This window comes from Telopea speciosissima, chromosome 7 (genome assembly GCF_018873765.1).
Source record: "Telopea speciosissima isolate NSW1024214 ecotype Mountain lineage chromosome 7, Tspe_v1, whole genome shotgun sequence".
Classification (NCBI taxonomy): Eukaryota; Viridiplantae; Streptophyta; class Magnoliopsida; order Proteales; family Proteaceae; genus Telopea; species Telopea speciosissima.
The window spans coordinates 52,537,791-52,559,516 of NC_057922.1; the positions used below are offsets into that span (position 1 = coordinate 52,537,791).

At 38.1% G+C, this 21,726-nt stretch overlaps 2 protein-coding genes and 1 non-coding gene across 3 annotated transcripts; 1 reads left to right on the forward strand and 2 right to left on the reverse strand.

Moving 5' to 3' along the window:
* The first annotated feature begins 3,460 nt into the window (after positions 1 to 3,460).
* Positions 3,461 to 10,963, forward strand: LOC122668672 (Werner Syndrome-like exonuclease). The gene is made up of 2 exons (XM_043865209.1): positions 3,461 to 4,352; positions 10,935 to 10,963. Exons 1-2 carry the CDS (start codon positions 3,461 to 3,463, stop codon positions 10,961 to 10,963), a joined length of 921 nt encoding a protein of 306 aa, XP_043721144.1.
* On the reverse strand, positions 4,688 to 4,760 carry TRNAV-UAC. The gene has a single exon. It is a non-coding gene; the product is annotated as a tRNA-Val (tRNA).
* Positions 10,964 to 11,875: 912 nt separating the features above from the next.
* On the reverse strand, positions 11,876 to 17,778 carry LOC122666754 (probable protein phosphatase 2C 5). The gene is made up of 8 exons (XM_043862818.1): positions 17,461 to 17,778; positions 16,990 to 17,354; positions 16,728 to 16,899; positions 16,420 to 16,637; positions 16,193 to 16,300; positions 15,947 to 16,072; positions 15,617 to 15,849; positions 11,876 to 12,427 (listed from the first exon to the last, which is right to left on the reverse strand). The coding sequence occupies exons 2-8, from the start codon at positions 17,197 to 17,199 to the stop codon at positions 12,211 to 12,213; spliced, it is 1,284 nt and encodes a 427-aa protein (XP_043718753.1). The 5' UTR covers positions 17,200 to 17,354; positions 17,461 to 17,778; the 3' UTR covers positions 11,876 to 12,210.
* Between the last annotated feature and the right edge of the window lie 3,948 nt (positions 17,779 to 21,726).

Sequence of the window (21,726 nt, forward strand, 5' to 3'; positions counted from 1 at the left end):
TTTTTAACCCGAGTTAATTTTAACTAAGCAAGTCTTGTCAATTTTTTAATATATAAATACTACTTGATTATGACTGAATATATCAATAAATATAATAAAAAAAAACTATAAATGTAAAACTAAATGTGTAAAACAATAAAATCCAAAAATGCTTAGCAAAACTAACGTTTTGGATCTCTCTCTCTCTTTTTGGAAATTGTCATGTAGCATTTATAATTCAATATATAAATGAAAAGAAGCCATATCTCTCTCTCTTCTTGGAAATTGCCATGTAGCAGTTATAGTTCTGTATATAAATGAAAAGAAGTCATCTCTCTCTCTCTCCCTCTCTCCACATTGCAATATTTATCATCCAATCAATATCAATGTTGCATTTTTTTATTATTTTTTAATAATAATAAAAAACACATGACTCGGATTGACCAAGTTTAACCAGGCCGAGTCACCAAGTTTTCTAAAAGGCGAGTCGAGTCAGAAAACTTGATTTTCCAACTATGATATAAATTAGTAAATACTCAGAAAAATATGGGAAACCCAGGAAAAAAAATCAAGAAATCACAAATAATTACAATTTGAGTTCATACCATTGAACAAGAGAAGGAACTCAATGAGTTGATGGTTTTTAATTGTTTTAGAATATGGATTTACTATGGTTACTCAACTTAGTTTCTAAGTGAATCGACTTTATGGTTTTTAAAAAAACAATTATACTCGTCGAGTTTGTCATAACTCAGGTAAAAGTACTGAGCCTTATTTGACTCGGACGATTTATGACCCTCTTGCCATTTTTTCACCATAACCTAGTCTACATGACTCTTGATCAGATTTTCCAAAATTTTGACTCGACTCAAATGATTCGCTCTAGTCAAAACCCGGTTTGCCAACTATGAACTTTTAAACACTACTCTTTCATATGCCATTTTTGGCCCTTCATAAAAATTCAAAAGACTTAAGAAGGCCAACTAGTATCTTTTACATCTTTTATATGAAAATGACCTTCACCTGCCTAACAAGTAACACCCCTTCATACTAATTGGGGGGGTGGGGGGTGGGGGGTGGGGTTCTAATATCTAATTAACTTTTGGGGAAAATTACTTGTACCCCGGTATACTATTGCACGTTTGTTTAATACTCCTTTTTTTCAAAAACTTACTTGAACACCCACTGCATTTTACGATTTCTTTCAAGTAGGTCCTATCCGTTAGTTAGTCATCGTTTAGTGATGATGTCATCAAATTAAAATTTTTGTAAATGCCTAAATTACCCTTTAGAGTTATTCAACTAAAAATTATGAAGTTAAATGACCAACTTACCCCTTCTCTTTCTCCTTCTCCTTCTCCTTCTTGCAACCACACTTCTTGCTACAACCCACCCCTACCCCCTGAACTTCACACCACCCCCGCCGACGTCCTCCTTTAATTTTTTTGAATAAAAAATTAAAGGTCTCTACACAAGCGTCTGGGGCAATGGGTGAGCACACCTGGGTATCTACTACCCAAAGAGTAGAGGTGTCATCTCACGGTGCCATGTGAGATAGTGAGAGGGCGTAGGAAACACCACCAAGTAGAGATCTTTTTCCAAAACTTAAAAAATAAAAGGGAAAACATTCTCTGTGCCACAACGCAGGCCTGCCACTCAGGGGGCAGGGTGATTGCCCACCCCCATATGCTTGGGCGCAGCCTGCGCTGCGGCACTGAGAACAGTGCCCCAAAATAAAAATGAACTCTTTGAAAATCTTTACTTCTTTCAATTTCTAAGGTTTGGATCTATTCCAGTCTAATCAATCTTACGTGAATCAAATTCAAAATCGATGAAGATGAATCCTATATCAGATTCTGGGTTTTTTTTTTTTGTTTTTTGGGTAACAAACTTCTGGGTTTTAAATCTTGGTTATTCATCTCTACACCAATGCACCATGCAATCTGCATTGCTACTTGCCATGAGCCAGCACCAGCTAGAGACACCAATCGTACCAAAAGGGTTTGTTTGTTTATTAGTTAATTTTTGCTGGAAAAGAAAAGGAATCTGAAAAGCATCAAAACCCTAGCTTTTGCTCTGCACACTAGTGATTGTGATTGGGGTTGGTTTTTAGTCTATATACTCCACTCTGGAATCTGTTTAAAGCAGTCATCTTTAACATTTGTTATTAATTCTATACCTTTCTTCAAATCCAAGTTTGCTGCCCTATTGTGACCTTAGTTAGTAAGTTCGGGAACGGCAATTGAACGGGAACGGATACGTACGGCAATTAAACGGACTAGACGGTAATAATACTTTTTAAAAATTCGGCTTCATAAAACGCATACGGTAATAATACGATACGCGTTTAATACGTGTATAATACGGCATAGACGGCAATAATACTTTTAAAAAAACGGGCATATATTCATTATATAACATGCATTCACCACCTAATAAACAAAATAATATCATGATTTTATAAACTAAAATAAACACAATAATATAATATCTTATATTACATCTCTAAGATTAGCACTTAAAATATCAAAATATCAATAAAGTAGTCTCTAAACGAGAGAGACCCACACCCCATAGTGGAGAAGGTTTTTTTTTTTTTTTGGTTGAACCATAGTGGAAAATGTGAGAATTTTCAACCAAAAGTGAAGTTGAGGTTAGATTTCCACAAAATTCCAATTTCAGACAATGAGAATAAGAATAAAACAGAAATAAGGAGACCTGCAAGGCATCTTAAAACGAGAACACAACAACTGAAGCTAAAAAAAAAAGGAAAAATTATGTGATTAACTACAAATGAGAATAGGGAAAAAAATAGGAAACTTGCTGTTTACCAAATTAATTAATCCTTGTAGATAAGAGTGAAACAGAGGATAGGTGAACGTGGATTGTGGTGAGAAACGAAAATAAAAAAGGTTTCCCGTTTCTATTTTCCATGGAGATGCAGATTGGAACTTGTGATTTTTCGTTTGATTAGCAAACAATACGAAATAGAGAAAGGGATACTAACCACAGTGGAAGAAGTTCTTCCGAAGAACAACAAGTGGAAGAAGAAATAAACAAGGAGAAACGTCGCCGCTGCGAGCGCGCGCCTCCTCTGCTCGCGCTGCCGCTGCTTCGCGCCGCGCCGCTGCCGCGCCGCTGCTGCCTGCCTCTGCTGCGCCTTGCCACGCCGTGCCGCGTCGATGTTGTTGCCGTCAAGCTTTGACGATAGCGGTGTTGAACGGAGATGGAGGGGCTGCCGCGCTGTTGCCTTCTAGGGTTGGACTTTGGAGTGAAAACGCAAATCACAAAAGAAGAGAAAGTGAAATCGTGAAAAATTCTAATCTTTGGGGTTTTTTTTTTTTTTTTTTTTTTTTTTAAACATTAGAGTAAAATTTAAAAAGTATAAAACGTATAATACCCGAATTATACGAGTATAATACGCGATCGATTAAAAACGCATTTTTTATAAAAATACGGGAAAGTGCGGGACGGGAGTATTATGCTCAAAATTGTCGTATACGCGATTATACGTTTACTAACTAAGGTTGTGACTGCTAGTGGTCCGATTCCGAGTATGGAGAACAAGCCTTGGGTTGAGGATGGTGGAGCCGGGCGGAGCAACGAAGAAGATCGAAACTGGGAAATCAATGGCGAACAGAGCTCAGATTGGGAATCTCAGATTCATCACGAGCCTCAGCCAACCTCGAGCTGGAGCCCATGTTTACCAGACCCAAATCGAATCGAGCAAACGGAGACAGCAAGCACAGCCATCCACATCGAAGATATCGAAGAAGATTGCCCCTCTAACGACCGCCAAATTTACTGCGTCACGTTCTTCGGTGAACAAATCCGAACCACATTGGCCTATACTGCCTCCGTCGTCGATGACTGGATCGCGGATATTCAACGCATCCACCATCAGAGAATCGATCAGAAGCAGCTCGTCGTGGGTCTTGATATCGAATGGCGTCCAAGTTTCAGCCGCAGCGTTGAGTACAAGGTTGCCATTTTACAGCTTTGCGTGGAACGCACTTGTCTGGTATTTCAACTCCTTTACGCGGATCACATACCTAATTCTCTAATCGATTTCCTGAAAAACCCGAATTTGAGGTTTGTTGGAGTAGGAATCGAAGGGGATGTCGAGAAGCTATTGGAGGATCACGAATTAAATGTCTTGAACAATCTGAATCTTCGTTCCTTGGCTGCAAAGAGGTTGAGCATGCCGGAGCTTAAGAGTTTTGGGTTGAAAGAGCTAACAAGAGAGGTACTTGGAAAAGAAATAGGGAAGCCCAAGAAGGTAACGATGAGTAGATGGGATGCAGAGTGGCTCACCTACGATCAAGTTCAATACGTTTGCCTCGACGCTTTTCTTTCTTTTAAGATTGGAAAGAGTCTTTTGCAGAAGAGACGAAGAACTGGAGAATGAGACATAAATTAATTGATTATTGAACGGCATATGATATGTGGGTTTTTGCTCTTTCTTTGATGAACCCATCTGAGACTCTGGAATCTGAATTTTGGATTGAATCGACCATACCTATTGTTTGTTTCTCCTGCTTCCAATTTTTTTTTTTTTTTTTACTTCCATGGAGTTCTTGTGTGAAGAGAAATAAAAACGAAAATTTTTTTTAATTGTTTCTGAATTTGGGAATGTGAGCACTGTTTGTTTTTTGAGGAATGAAGTTATTGAGGATATTATGGTTTAGTCTGAAAAACCAAAAACATTTGTTGCTGCCCAGGATCGAACTGGGGACCTTTAGTGTGTAAGACTAACGTGATAACCACTACACCACAGCAACTAATGCTTTTTGGTTTATTAAAAGTATAAATATCATAACCATTAGCATTTATGGTTTAAGATTGTAGAGGTTGTGTATTTGGGTCTAGAGGTTAAGGTTCAGGATTTGCAATTTATGGATTTAGAGATTAGGGTTTTTAGTTTATATATTAGGATTTAGGTTATAGTTTTTGTATAAATGTTTTCAATAATAAATATGGGAAAAGGTTCTATGAACCTCTTGCAATTTATGGATTTAGAGATTAGAGTTTTTTTTTTGTTAAAAAGAGCTTATGTTAGTAGGAAATAAATAGCTTACAATCGGTAATATGTCATTCCATTAGCATCATTCCTTATTATAGTGGAAAGAGCTTCTGGAAGACAATCCAGTTTAAAATCAATTTCATGAGATAGATGCACAAAATCAGCCAAATAGTCCGCACAACCATTGATCTCCCTGACATGAAACATGATGTATAAAAGTACAACTGCGAAAGCTGTCGCGCAAGCCACGGATCTCCTCAAGCAGCCATAATGCGTCCCATTGGGGTTCAATAATAAATATGGGAAAAGTTTCTATGAGCCTCCTCAGAACTGTCTTAGTGAAATGATCTCGTTACCCTCTCATCAATGAAGCCGTTCCATCACATTTCACTGGTGTGCTCTTCTATGCCACTTGGTCAAAAAACCCCCCTCTCCCTTAAATATGTATAATCTTTTGGAGGTTGTTCCACTCGTTCTTTTGTGTTTTTAACTAATTTTTTTTTTTTTTTTTGGTAAAAATAAAATTTATTGATGAAAGGAGCATGAGCCACCTAGTGCTTCTCTCTCACATAGGAGAAAGAGCCAGAGTGGAGACAGGCCAAACAATCAGACATGCAACTGAGAGAGTGTTCCTAGCTAAGGTATCAACTATGGAGTTGATATGCCTTGGAATACATAAAAAAGAGCATTCATCAAAAGAGAGACAAAGAGTCTTGATATCTTCAATGATTGGCACCACCAACAAAGGATGAGGCAGACGAGTAGTTTCCTGTAGGCACTCAACTAACTCTACATAATCTGATTCGACCTAAATCCTTCTATAGCCCGTAGTTAGAGAATGAGTTAATCCTGTACGGATGCCGATAGCTTCTCCAAGGAAAGGAGAAGCAAAGGAAACACTATTGGATGCAGACAATAATGGAATACTACTCTCATCTCTTAATAATAATAATAAATTAAAAAAACAATCTCATCCCTGGTCGCGTCTTATGGAAGAGAGACATCAATATTAAGTTTAACTAGACCTGGTGGAGACGGCGCCATGTTTGTTTCATTGGAATCGTTGGTGTGTGAGAGGATGATTGGGTTAGAACCAGTGGAGGGGTTATCGAGAGGAACTCGTTATACTACCTCTTTGCCACATCAATAACTTCGATTGGAGACCACACCTTGCAGTTAAAAATCAAATCATTGCGGGCTTTCCAAATATGCTAAAAAATAAATATCGCCAATTATAGTGAATCATGCACAAGTTTCTTATCCCTCTGGAATATATTATCTCATCCTTGTAGCCATTGACTAAATGTAGGGTTTTGATTTGCTGGAGGCGAGTATGAAAATGAACTCTCAAACCAAATTGCACAGGCAAACAGGCAATCTAAAAGTATGTGATAAATAGTTTCCTTATGATACCCACATCACTAGAAAGAAGGATAAATCGGGACCTGACGATGATGCAGCCCATCACCTGATGCCACACCTTGAGCACAACATTGCCATAGAAAAGTCTTGATTTTTGGAAGAGCATGCACCGCCCATAGTCTTTTCAAATATAATCTGGTACTTAATGAGACACTGTTGAACTAGAGGTAGAAGCCGAAGTCAGCTTTGCTGCTTGCCGTTGATTTGCAAGCAAATGGTATGCCGATTTGACCAAGAATACCCCATTAGGAGATCTGCCCCAACCTTTGACATCTGTCGTGGGAAATAGACTCATCAATTAAATCCATGCGCCACTTCCTTTAACATGATTAATAATATCATAAACGAATACAAGAGGGCAATCTTTAGGCCTGCCCTCTCGAACACGAAAAATTAAGAAAGAGGACAACCAATTGTCCTCCCAAAATTTTATAGCATCATCCTTGCCAAAACACCAAAGCAACCCTACCAACAACACTTTTTGGCCTTCAAGTAAGCTCCTCCATGCCCATGAAGATTGATTGCCAGTCCTTACATTCAAGAAGTTCGAATGTGAAAAATATATGGATTTAATAATATGCACCCAATTGGAGTTCTGAACAGACCACATTCGCCAAGCCAGTTTGGAAAGTAAAGCCTGGTTTTGTAATTTTGGATCTCTAAAACCAAGACCCCCTTTTTGCTTTGACCTACACATGCGGGATCATGAGATCCAATAGATCTTATTCCTCTCTGATGAATCACCCCAATAGAAGTTAGTTGCCACTTTTCGGATTTGATTGTGAAAAGAGGCCAATAACTTGAAGTGGGAACTTGCAAAATTACACATGGAAAATGCTATTGACTTAAGGAGCACCTCCTTACCCGCATGAGAGAGAATATTCTGCTACCAACCTTGTAATCGTTTCAACGTTCTATCCTTCAATTCATTGAACAAAGTAGACTTAGATGCCCCAAACTCAATTGGAAAACCTAAGTACTTTGTTAGACCATCACCATAGGCACTTTAAGAATCCTTGAAAACCATCTCTTAAATTTGCTGTGTGTATTTGGACTAAAGGTCAGTGATGATTTTTGCAGGTTGATTTGTTGACTAGTAGCCTTGCAATGTAATTCAAGACAATCCTTGAGAGCAATAATTTCCTAGAGATTAGTTTGGTAAAAAAGAAGGCAATCATCAACAAAGAGTAGGTGAAAATATTTGGATCCTCAATTTCTTACTCTAATACCATGAATAATGTCATTCCTCAGCCGTAGTGATGATAGATGAAAGTGTTTGGGAACAAAGGACGAATAAAGCTAGTGATAGTGGGTCCCGTTGCCTGATGCCACAGGTAGGGGTGATAGATCCACACTCAGAACCATTAATCAATAGGTTGTAGGAGACCGAGCTTATGAATTCCATGATAAGCTGCATCCAATGGGGATGGAAACCCAATTTAGATAAAATTGCTTCCAGGAATCTCCACTCCGGTCGATCATGTGCCTTACGCATATCCAGCTTGAGAGCAAGAAGATTGGTCCAGCCTTTCTTCCTTTTCTTGAAATAATGAAAAGCTTCATGCACAATCAAAATGTTGTATGCGGTTAGCCTATTGGGAATGAAAGCTGACTGAGTTGGAGATATAATACTGTCAAGAGCGCCTTGAAGTCAATCTGCAATAACCTTAGTAGCAATCTTCATAACAACATTACAAAGGCTTATCGGCCTAAACTAGTCAGTCGTTTGAACACAAGGGTCTTGTTTTTAACCATACCCCCATTACATTGTGACATGCAACACATTGATGGGCTTTGGATTCCTTTCTTTCATTGTAGGTTGGTATAGTGTCTAATTATGGCTTGTTAGCATTGACTCCATATCAGGTTTCTAAACTTGAAAGTTGAAACGAACCTGATTTTTTCAATTAATCTAAGGAAAAATATTTTTTCTTGCACTTATTGAAGCTCTTTTACCAGTTACTCTCCATGAAATCTTTAATACTAGTTAATGTTGCAAACTGCAATGCTAATGAGAAGCACCCTCCTTGACTTGAATCTTAATGAAATAGTTACTAATTTATAGGCTCTGTTTTTAATGTACTTCAGTGTATTTTAAAGGAGCCATAATGTTTGATAATGGAAACATAACTCCTCTTCTTCACACTTTTTCTCTATCAATTAAAAGGAAAATTCAGCTGTAATATTGTGGTAATTAATTGAATGTAGCTCTCGTACATGATAAACAATGAGAAAGTCTTTTCTGGCGGTAGGACCATGTTCAATTGAGTCCTTTGGATGCTCCAGTACAAAGGAGTGATTTGATTTAGATTAAAAAAGCTAAAAGAGCGAGGGGCAAAAAATGACCATAGGAGGGTGACGAACGACATGCATAGCTTAGGCCTTGTATCAAGTATGACTTCTAACAGAGCTAAATGCAGAACAAGGATACAATAACTGACCCATTTAATTGGAATAAGTCTGAGATGTTGTTGAAATTAAATGTGGGCACTTGTGCCTTTTGTTCTAAGATACAAATGATGAACTACAACCAAATTCAAGTCAGTTAAGGTATTTATTCTTGTTATTGTGGCTAGCTTGTTATTTTTTAGATTACTAAGTGGGTAGGTTTTAGCTTACCCCTGATCCTTATTCGTATTTTCATTTTCAAACAAAGGGTTGAATCAAGTTGCTAATAAACATTTTTTTGGGAGGGAGATGGTTCTCTGAGCAAACGGCATAGGAGAACACATCAATGTGGTACGACAAAATAGTATCATACATTAGAGGGCAATGATGTTATTTGGTGTGAAGAAGAGAGAGAAAGAGAGAGACAAAGGTGCTAGTGTTCCTTGCCCCGATGGCTCAAAGAGCCTTTTTCTCTTTCTATTTTTTTATTTTTATGGTCAACTTTTTGATAAGGAAAACTTTCGTGATCCATCCTTCGAGACTTACATTTTTTTTTTATGAAAGTGTAATCACACAAACCACACACCAATCCTAAAAGGTTAACATTTTGGTCCATTTTTTTGGGACAGAAAACTATCCCTAAAGAGTGACTTTCTATTCAACTTTGGGGCTCGCAAAGTTCGACACCCACTTTTTCCTTGCGATAGAAAATTATGTTCCTAAAGAGCTACTTATTTACCCTTTTCTTTTGGCTACCGATAAAACCATCCTTAAAAGAGTTATGTTTTAGCCACTTATGGTGAATGTATTTCACTTAGAAATGTCAATGGATATTCGAAAATCCGATTAGGAGAATCCGAATCCATCCAAAACTAATCGGATACGAATATGATAATCCCCCTATCCGATCGATTATTATTTGATTCGTTTAGCAATCCGACGGTAATAAAATATCCGAAATATATCTCTGTCTATCATTTTATGTTACCTTATTGGATTTTGTTATCTTATTTTTATAATTTTATAAGTTAAAGACAATGTGATTCTTTTTTTATATTTTCTATTGATTTATATATATTGTTTATGCAATGTGATATATGGAATCACATATCTATGTGATAAATCAAAGATTAAGAAGAGTAGAAGAAATGGTAGTTGTTGAACTCTCAAGTCTCAACCCTAAACCTCATCATAAAACGGTAAAGATGTGAACAGATAGTTGAAAATTCGTATTCAATCTGTGTTCATATCCATTTAGGAGAATCTGTATTAAAAAAATCACTATCCGGAAACTATCTGAATCCATCAAAAAACCGATCGGATATTATCCGAATCCATCCGAATATAAACGGATACAAATATGATAATGCCACTATCCGACCAAATTCAATCCATTTACATCTCTAATTCCACGACCAATTGATATTTCATGTACATTTTGTTTTGGAAGAAATTTTCCTTCACCAAGCAATGAAAGATCACTACCCCCATCAATTGTCACAAAAATCTGTCCCTTATTTATGAATTGTTGATCATACCCCTCCATTGTGCATAATCCCCTATGGATAGGGATCGAAGGCTTCAATCAATGAATAACCCATTGACAGATCTTCCAATGACGGAATTGAGATGGTTTTTTAGTTTCGACCCCAATAGTTTAACTAATATTATCCTTTCATGAAGAGTGGGTTTTTCTTTTTTTAAATATCTCCAAAGAACTCCCGTGTCTATGCATTACGTCCGACTCCCATGCTCTGCACGGGAAGTTTAGGGCACTGGACACGTTGCGAAAAACAAAACAGAAAAGGAAGAAATAATCACACAAACACAGAAAAAATAATCACGCAATCACAATGCAAAGATATACATGTTTCGATAAAATGTCTACATTCATAGAGTGATGAGAACAGTTTCACCAGCAATGGAGAAAGAGTTACAAACTCTCTTCCTCATGCCTCTCTATTTACAAAGAATTCTTAGTAAACCCTAATAACTTCATCGCTACCAATTTATAGAAAGAAAAAAAAAAACAAAGAGATGATTTTCCAAATTACCCTCATGTAAAGCTTAAATACAGAAATATAAGACATCAACCCTAAACAATTATCCCAAAGGAATCTAGGTTTGATCATGGATTGTCCAGTTCCCTAGTCCTCAACCCCCAACAGTAGGTTCTGAAAGGGATTTTGATCCGAGATCAGTTACCATCGATTCAAATATTCCCAAATATTTGGATCAAACTTTGGTATTATTTTTTTTCTCATTATTCTGGCTACAGAATACTGATCGTTTCCTCCTTAGAATTTTGACGGCTATAGACATTTTCCTCCAGGTTTTTTCTTCCCCTTTTCCAGTGTTGAGGAAAATCCTCCATTTTGACTAGCATGTAGATTGACCAAGGAACCAAATCACCATCCCTCAAATACGCTTGTGACTTCACTGAGTGGCCATCAGACACAGCTCATAGCTCAAAGTAGAATGACAGCAAGTCATATTATCAGCTGATGCATTACCTTCACAATGGGGAATCTTGATGTGGAAAATTCAGCATAGTGAGTAGAGACTAATATCTAAAAGGTGATCAAAGTAAGAATATAATGGAAAAGGTACAGTGGCATCAACTAATGTGCTCTTCAAATGTGTAGCCTCTGTCATCATGATTTCTATCCTGACTTCAAGGGTGGTCAAGTTTGGCTCTGCCCCAAGATCTTTAAATTGCACACATAGCATTGGTTGAGTTCATACAGAGTACCAAAGATCATTGCTGTTCAGGGGCAACATGTTACACTCGGTGAGGAACAGGATAACAAACAACAGAGGCTACATTATTCGTCTGATATAAATGACAAAATAAAGAAGATAAAAAGAAGAAAACGGTTAGCATCGCCTACCCAAACCCCCCCCCCCCCCAAAAAAAAAAGGGGGGGGGGGGGGGGGGGGGACGACGCTGGTAAGAGCATGAAAAAGGGGCAAAAGTAGGACAGGAAGAAGAAAAAAAAAAAGGATGGCTACAATGTTGCTGAATCTCTCAAACTAATAAATGAACAATGAGAAACGAACTGCTGCACTAGAAAATATGCTGTCACCAGTCATCACAAATGTTAAATACAAATTCAAGCTGTTAGCAAACTATCACAATCATACAGTGGACTGGTTACCCCTTCAACCAGACAAAAACCTGAAACAACACAGACTTTCTGACAGGACCTACCAACATATTTCTTCTTACAGGGAGACAAAAATCACTATCAAGAATAACACCCAAAGCAACCCTTCTTCAGTGATGAGCTCTTAATCTTTTAGGTATTTTTCCAACGAACAAGCTTACACTGCTGAAGAGAAAAAATTTATATATCTATATAAACATATATCAACTATGACAATTACCAGAAAATCAACTATGTGGTCACTGTTGTTCGGCTTGGCCGTTTTCCTTCCATTGCATCCTTCTTCATCTGGCAGTTTCTGCAAAGGAATGGACCATCCCCAGGTTTTGATGGAGGTAAGAAGATAGGTCCGGAATTGACAGAAAAACCATCACTTGGTTGTTGATCCACTTGGCAGACTGCACACCTGAATAGCCCAGAAATTGTCCTGGGAAAATCCTTACCCAACCTAGCAACACCGTAGCAACCAATCAGAGATGCTTGATTCCAATGAATGGTGAGAAACCACCAAAACCCCCACCAAAAAATACCCCCTCCCCCCAAAAGGAAAGAAAGAAATACTGAGCAACATGAAGTGGCTCATGAGAAAAAGGGTAGATAACATGGTAGATGTACATTGCAGTGAAATATGGATTAAGTATTAGCCTAAAACATGAGAGAGTAATCTAGTGAATATAACAGCAACAAAGACAGCTGTGCAGTAGAACTAAACATATCCATGAAACATTTAACTGGCAGAGCAGAAGCAGAGAAAATGGCTGCTCATCTGTCTTGCTCCAAGAGTTCTCCCCTACACTTTTGTTCATTGAAGGAAGATTTTTCATGCAAGAACAAAGGCTCTGAGAAAACAGAATGGGAGATCAAGATATCCTACTAGGACTGATAACTATTGGGTCCCCAAACCAGTACGCTTCAACTATTGGAGCCACATTATCATTTCATGAGATTTATAATCACATGTGCATCCATAAGATGAGTACACCAAGTTTGCTGACATCAAATGGTATATAAGCCTATTCTCTTTTCTATCCTCTATTATTTGCACTGACACCGTAATCTCCTCTTCCACAGCAATATTTACAGTCCCAATAGTGTAATACAAATATTTGTGGCTTCTGCATGCATTCTTCTTCTGCTCTCTCACCTGAATTCCTGTACATTTATTTATTACCCTATCCCTCCAAAATTGATGGTTCAATTTACGCTCAAGAAAGACTATCAAATGTCTCATAGAGACAGTTATATGGAACAAGAAGATTGAGGAAAGGATTTAACTTTAGTAGATACTTCTGTTATTCTAGGAAGAACCCATAACCTCATTGCTACTTATTAAAATATCTGAGTCTACAATTAGATCCAGAGTTAATGTGACATACATGCGGTTGAGTCAAGGTTCCAACTTCCAACAGATCAGCGTGATTATCCATTCTCAAAACCCTAGATAGACTGATCAATTAAACTAAGGGTTAAATACGCGTACCCCCCTGTAATGCACACAATATTCCTCATACCCCCCTAAGCTTCTGATAAGTCCACGTACCACCCCTCAATATTCCACGTACCACCCTTGCTTTACCCCCCTAATGCCATTTAAGTCCCCACCAGGTATTAAATGCTACAAGATGACCAAACTACCCTTTCTTCTATCTTTTCTAAAATTTGAAAAGACCTAATTACCCTGACCTATCTGCTAAATTTTGAAAAGACCAAAATGCCCTCATCTTCCCCAAATCATCATCTTCTTTTACAGATCTGCCCAGCATTCACGGCTTTGATCCTGTTTCGACTCCATTGACAGAGCTCAACCAAGATCTGTAATGAAGCCTTAGATGCCTGTTGTGAGATCTGGTCACGCAAAACGTTGACGATCTGAACAAAACAAATTTTAGCAAGCGGTGATCTTTTCCTCTGCTTCTCCTGCTCGACTCTTGGACTTGGGAAACAGAGGTTAACCTTCCCTCTTTTTCCTCCAAATCACTGTTCTAGATAGATACTGCTAGAGATAGACAGAGGAGAGATTCTGAGATGGTGCTGGTGGTGTTGGATCAGCTATGTGGATGTGCAGAAAGGAGAGCCGAGTTGTTATGGCACCCGGCTGGAATTGCAGTGGTGTCCAAGAAGATAGTTAGGGTTTCACATGTGGCTACTGATAGAGGAGTGAGGATACTGTCTTCGGTGTCCAGGTTCTCAGGGACTTCAAGTGTTCTTCAGGAGATGCTGCAAGTTGGTGTTGTTTCCAAGTTGTGTTTGGTGCTTCAGGTGGATTGTAGCCTCAAGACCAAGGAGAAGGCCAAGGAGATGCTTAAGTTGCATTCTAGGGTTTGGAAAAACTCTTCTTATATCCCTCTCCATTTACTCTCTTCTTATCCGTCGGATTCTTAATTAATTAATGGATTAAATACGCATACAGAGATGCTGCATAATTTGGAGCTAAGAGGACTGGATAATTTAGAGCTAAGAGGGCCGAGAATCTGGAGGCGAGGAGAGGACAGAGATGCTGCAACTTGGAGTGATGAGCGGCTGCGAGAGGTGGAGGAAGTAGAGGAGGGGAGGAGGAGAGACAGTGAGGTATCACGGTGGGATGGTGATGGTTGTTAATGGTGGGTGGTTGTGGTGGTGGTGGTGAGTATGTAAAAGAAGATGATGATTTGGGGAAGATGAGGGCATTTTGGTCTTTTCAAATTTTAGCAAATAGGTCAGGGCAATTAGGTCTTTCAAATTTTAGAAAAGATAGAAGAAAGGGTAGTTGGGTCATCTTTTAGCATTTAATACCTGGTGTGGACTTAAATGGCATTAGGGGGGTAAAGCAGGGGTGGTACGTGGACTTATCAGAAGCTTAGGGGGGGTACAAGGAATATTGGGTGCATTACAGGGGGGTACGCGTATTTAACCCTTAAACTAAAGCCCAAGAAGTAAGTCTATAAAGCCCACAAGGGGCAGGTGGCAGTCCAATGGGCTACAATTAAGTTGTGCGTAATTATACAATAGGTTTGCTCCATACCTTTAAATCTAATCATTAGATTTCCATCTAACTTTACTGGTTAGTTCCTCCTGCCTAGTAAACTAATCAACTAGAAATTTTGACTTAAAAGATCTGTTTCGATGGAGTTATCTGGTTTTCTCTAATCTGGTCGTGTCCTTTTCCTGCAATCCTGTCGCAAGCTAATCTTGCACTGGTTTTCCTGGTTCCAGATTAGTTTGCATTAAAAAAATACAACAAAGAATGGGGGAGGTAACCTATAATCCATTTATCATGAAATCATCCATATGAAAGTTGATCCATTTGAAGTAGGTCGAAATTCATATTTTGATGAAAACAATTTTTCTTGTTCTAACTTGATAAATAGTCAATTATATTGTACCTTGCAAGTGATAAGGTAACAATATATATTGTTATAACTTAAAAAGTAGTCAACCTTGGCTTGGTGGTAAGCCCTCTAGTTGTTGATAGCAAAGACGAGGAAGCAAATCAAAAGACCATTAAAGTAGAATAAACATAAACTCCTGAAGACTCTATGGTAAGACCTCGTTAAAAAGTGCCATGGGCACATAAAATAGGATCTGCTTTAATTGAACACTGCACATAACTTGATAGTAATGTTCAGAAGCAAAGTAGCCACGGTGAGATAATACATACCTTTCAGCAAGTATTGCAGAACCCTCTTCAAATAGCTCCTCCACAACCCCAACAGAAGAACGTTTGCTAGTTAATTTACTTGTAGAATTCTGAGATCTTTTTCCAAAAATAAATGAACTGAGTATATTCTGTTTCATCTTTGGAGTTGGTGGTAGAACAGAATTTTCAGGTGGAATGATGTCAACAACTAGGCAGGTTGTATCATCTTTCAGACCTCTTGACCTCAAAGCTTCCTAAAACAGTAAAGCAAATAAGAGGGAATCAAAACAGAGTATAATAAAAAGGTACCTGAACTGTGCTAAAATTAACATAACCGACGTTATACCTCACCTTCACAACCAGCTTCGCAGAAAGCTCAGCAGACAAACCCCGGCAAGATTTTGCAGCCATCTCAGATGACAAAGCATCCCATATTCCATCAGACGCAATTATTAACCTTCCGCCGACATTTGAAAGCTAACAAAACCATAAAAGCAGTAACAATAACATCATCTTAAAGTTTAAATATCACCATACTAAACGCAAACTTGACAACTAGAAAAAAGAATTTCCCGAGTCTTCCACCAAATCGCTCACCTTAATTTGCTTCACGTGTGGTATAGGGACAATGTATTCCCCAACATCCATATCACCAATTGACCTTGAAAGGCATAATCCGCCAGGCCAGCAACGAAGGGGACCCACCTTTGAAAAATGAATCAGATTAAATTTCTACCTTATATGGTAGAAAAGGGGGGAGTACAACAAGAGGAAATCTCCCAGCAAAAAGCATGAGTGAACATGTTCAATTTTTCTGTTTATACCTGTGTACCTCCGTAAACATTAAGTCTTCCAACTTCACCACCACTTGCAGTCACACGCTCCCTCTCTTCAGCATTCTCTTCTAGCCTGTGATCTACTGTCAAAAGAGAAACCACACCCCCATGTGTGTCCAATATGCATCTTGAATCCCCTACCGATGCAACTGACACCGTCCATCCATCAATCACAACGAAGGTAGCTGTTGTACCAGATGTTTCTCCTGTTGACCACATACCAATATATCAATCACAAAAACACCAACAACAAAAGTGGGCAACGTAGAAACATCAAACGAACAGTACATACTCACCTCTCCGTTGAAACTCTATGTCAGTCTTCACAAAACCCGCAACTAATGCCCGAGGAAGGGATTGAAGCCACTCTTCCCTACCAATGCCCTGAGGAATCGCATTCATGACATTATTTAGTAGATTCTCCTTGGCATATATAGCAGCTGAAATGCCATTGTGCCCATCAAAGATCTGCCAACAAAGTCGAACTTTTTATCAACATGGAAAATTTGAGAATAATATATCTGCAGGCGGAAACGGAGGGAGGAGGAGAGAGAGTACCGCAAATACTGAGAAGGACGATGCTGGATTGCCCGGAATCCTCTGACAATCTGATCTGATAAGAAAATAATCCTCCCCTTTCCTGGCTAGACCAGCCTGTCCATACTTGATGGAAGGTTTCTCAACCTTCTCGTTCCTGAGCTCGCGACCAATCAAGGTAGCGAGTGGAACCAAGGGAGGCTTCATCGTTGAAACTTCGTTCTGGTTCATATCAATTTATGTTTCAGGCATCTCTAAGACCTTTGCACGAACCCCCTAATTCATTAAAATGAATATCGTAAGGGCCATTCACACGATTTCGCCATTTTAATCCGATCAAAACCATATGTGTCAACCAACTGATCAAAATTTTCCCTACCTACAATCTACATTACAGTGCAATAAATTTAACTACGAACAGTAAACGGAAATACAACAGCTATCAAAGGAACGCGCGAAAGGTCAAGTTAAGCAAATTATAGAAACCCTAACCTTGCAATGGAAAAACACCACATTCCTCTCGCACGTCGGAATCGATCGGGATTTCCTATCAACGAAGAGTTCATAGAAGCACGGAAGACATGATACTTAGAAATCCTTCGTCTCTCCGGCCATTGAAAACTTCATCAGTTAGATTCTGAACTCAAAATAAAAACTGAGACCTTCCACTGAATGCTCCTCGGTTGAATCGAACAAGTCGTCCTCAACAAATACAGCGGAGAAAACCTGACTTAACCAGTGAATTACGAAACCCTAGAAAGTTGACATTACCAGTAGAAGCGGTTTTACAGCGAAGGAGAAGAGAGACTCACACTCGTTTTTTTCAAAATAAATTAACTAAAAGAGGGTGAACCGCATAAAAAAAAAAAAGAAGAGGGTGAACCAAAATATGAAACGCGGGGACAGTAGTGAGTAGAGACAGCGGCTCCATAATCCACACCCCCACCACACTGAGTTCGTTAAAATAGGAGTGTAAATTTGGGCCTGTCAACCCGAGCCCGCCGAGTTTAAATTTTCAGATCCTGGGTCAGGGTTGAGGCTTTTGGTTAAGCCCAGCGGCTCCAGCCTGTCTTGGCCTAGTGTTAGGTTATGCTTTACAAATTATTGTTTAAATTTTACAATTTTATTTAGTATCAATTATCTATTGGTTTATCAAAAAAAAACTAATTATCTATTGAACAAAAATATTTAGTTATAACTTTAAAATAGGGTTAAATTTTTTAACCAAAAGAAAAGTCTAATGGTCAATTGAATATGAAACAAACTAATACCCAATGACATGTGTCTCATTTTTTTAATGCATATAAGATGATGTAAATGGCAAAAAAAATAGGAAAGTCAAGGCCAACCAATCCCTAGCAAAAATTAAGGTCAATCAGGGCCAAGGCCGGCCCATCAGGATCAATCAGGGTTGGATTACGTTGGGCTGAGCCCTGTAGGGTTGGACCTGGGCTGAGATAACTCAGCCCGACTTAGGGTCGGGTTGGGCTTGGGTTGAGCTAAGAGGACTCAGGATTGGATTAGGGTTTTAAAAAACCCGGCCCAACCCTATCCTGTTTCACCCCTAGTTCGTTAGTTTAAACTAAATTATTATTTATTAAAGGTTATCAATCGGTTTAGTTCCGATTAATCGGTTCTATTTAATTCCCAAATCGAATCATTTATTAAATGATTTTCAATTTCGATTATGTTGTTGGCTTGAGTATACAGCTCATAACCCATTTGGGAACAAACCTATTTTTTTATTCTAATAAAAAAAGAAATCTGATACTACTGAACTTGAATCATGGCATCTAGGCCTAAATTGTGACGTGAAATATTGAAATGCAATTTTCCAATTCTAAAAATTAGAACCATAATTGTAATTTTGAGAATTGTCTAGAATTGGATTCAAATGTGCCTAGCAACGGACTACATATTTTATAAGGATGACATCAATGTCATATGGCTTAATCAAATAACTTGAATACTCTTTTACCCAAAAAAAAAAAACTTGAATACTCTTTTACGTTACCATCCTTCATGTTTGTCTCTCTCCTCCTCACATGAAATGACTTTGCTGTCCTTCAATGTTTGATATCATTTATAGCAAAAATCATGGCTACTAGGCTTAAATCATTTCTTTCTTTGTTCATTTCACCATTTCAAGGTACTTTTCTAAGAAAGAGACAAATCTCTGACAATATTGTTATCTCCCAAGAAATTTTTCATTTTTTTTTTCTTAAACATAAAAAAGGAAATGATGGATTTATGACAATAAAAATTAGTATATCTAAGGCTTATGATAAAATTGAATGGTCTCTCATTGTTTCTATTTTTAAATTTCTTGGTTTTGGGCAACGTTGGTGTGATTTTATTAGTGAAATTATCTCTTCTACCTCCTTTTCCATTAACCTTGAGGGAAGCCATTTTAGTTTTTTTAAGGGTTCCAGAAGTACTAGACAAGGTTGTCCTTTGAGTCCTTACCTTTTTATCACTGGGATGAAGGTATTATCTCGTCCTCTTTCTGCTTACAGGGACTTGAATCTCTTCCATGGAATCAAGGTGGTTAGGGGTGCTCCTGAAATTATTCATTTGTTATTTGCTGATGATATTTTTATTTTTTGTAGAGCTTCTTCTGAGTACTTGTTAACCATTAAAGCCATTTTGGATTTGTTTTCTGACTTGTCGGGCCAAGAGATTAATTTTTCTAAAAGTGGGTTACATTTCAGCAATAATGTTCCTGAGGTTGAGAAAGCTTGACTTAGTTCTTTACTGGGTATCTCCGATTTGGATAGGAACACATCTTACTGAGGAACTAAACTCTTTTATAAAAAATCTAAATTTAAGCAACTGACTCCTTTAGTAAATAGAATTAATGTGTGTTTTTCTTCCTGAAAATCTAATTTTCTTTCTTTTGCAGGACGCAGTGTTCTCATTAAATCTATTTTATGTTCTATTCCTACTTATCTCATGAGTTGTGTTTATTTCCCTAACTCTATTTGCAGAAAAATTGATTCCATTAGCTATAATTTTTTGTGTGGTGGTAATGAAAAAAGAAAAAGAAAAAATTCCCTCATCTCTTGGGAAAAAAAATGTGTACTCCTGTTTCTTTGGGGGTCTTTGATTCCGATCTGCGTGTATCCAAAATAATGCCCGTCTTCTTCATCCGGGGTGGGGGGTGGAGGTTACTGACTAGTGATAAATCTTTGGGGGCTAAGGTCTTAAAAGCAAGATACTTCCCTCATACATCTCTCTTTGACCCCAGGACGAAACTGAAAAAATGATCCTGGATATGGAATAGTATCACCCGTATCATTGCTCCCCTTCGTTCCTTTTGTTTCAGAAGAATTGGCAATGGATGTGAAACCTTTTCCTGGATGGATCCCTGGATCTCTTCAATTCCAAATTTCTCCCTCAAACCTGATGACTCTCACAGAGTTTATCTTGAATCAGTTTTTTTCTTTCAAATGGTCATTGGAATTTGGATTTAATTAGGAATGCTACTAATGCCTATTTGCCAAACATCCTTAATATCCCTTGTTCTGACTCTTGTGACTGCTGGTGGTGCACTCTTTCTAAGGATGGCCGTTTTAGCATAAAAAAGTTGCAATTTTTCTTTCTTGCACCTCTTTTAATGATTTTTGCTTTACCACTTGGTGGAAATTTTTATGGAAACAAAATCATCATTCTACGTTTAAAATGTTTTTCTGGCGTGTATTAAATGCAGGGATTCCAGTTAAGGATATTGTATCGAAATGGACTTAGGTCGATCCCACTTGTACTCTCAATGGCACTTGTATTGAGACCCTCTGGAATATCTTCTTTTCTTATGATTGGGTTAAACATATTTGGACAGCTAGTCCTTGCGTCTGAGGACAGAATTCATATCATTCCCTGCCTTGAGACATTTATGCATTTCTATCCTCCTAAGTTGCAAGCTTGATAAGCCTTCTCTCATTTGGTTTTTTTTTCTATTTTTATTATTACATGTTATTTTATTTGGGATACTAGAAACAATTGTGTTTTTAATTCTGTCAAGCCTAATGTTAATATTGCCCCTCCTTCTACTATGGATGTACTTTTGCCTACTACCAAGTCTATAACTGACACAGTTAGCTAGGCTTGATTTACCTACTCTAGACTTTCCTATTTTGTTATGCGCAGGGTTTGATTCCAAAGTCATAGGATATTTTGGATGAGCTTTTAGCATTTTGTTAGATGACAAATTCATTTTGTTGGCTGCCGGTTCGATTAAAACTAATCATGAGCTGGAACCAGAGTTGATTGGAATCATCAACGATTTTGACTATGCCGCATTGAGAAGTTTGAAGTTGAAAGAAGTTTGGTGCTCCAACAAGACGCTACTTGGACATCTTCCAACGCCATCCCATTCTTCTTGGCCTTTTGAAGTTATTACATATTTTTTGTAGATTCTAGATCAGGGCAAAGATGTCTCTTTTTGGTCCTTGACAAAGTCTACTTTACTAACCTGGTTCAGATCTTTTGTTCAATATACCAATCGCACTAATGTACCTTGTCTCTTTGAACAATGTACTGATTTGCCATCTCTTTAATTAATATTAATCTATATTTTCATCAAAAAAAAATATTTGATATTATTTTGTCGCAACTCATTGGTGCACTCCTATACGCTGGCTCAAAGAATCCTCTCACTAAATAAAATAGGGCAGAAGATTGTTGCACGGTTGCATTGTCCCTGCAACAGTCCAAGGACCAATGAGAACGTTCACAGAGGCATCAACATGAATAGAGATT

Coding starts and splice junctions, on each gene's coding strand:
- LOC122668672 (XM_043865209.1), top strand. CDS start 3,461: ATGCTCAAAATTGTCGTATACGCGATTATACGTTTACTAACTAAGGTT. Junction 4,353..10,934: donor TTCTTTTAAGATTGGAAAGA/GTCTTTTGCAGA, acceptor AAAGGAATCTAG/GTTTGATCATGGATTGTCCA.
- LOC122666754 (XM_043862818.1), bottom strand. CDS start 17,199: ATGAACCAGAACGAAGTTTCAACGATGAAGCCTCCCTTGGTTCCACTC. Junction 16,900..16,989: donor CGTCCTTCTCAGTATTTGCG/GTACTCTCTCTC, acceptor CTTTGTTGGCAG/ATCTTTGATGGGCACAATGG. Junction 16,073..16,192: donor CACACGTGAAGCAAATTAAG/GTGAGCGATTTG, acceptor TGGTTTTGTTAG/CTTTCAAATGTCGGCGGAAG.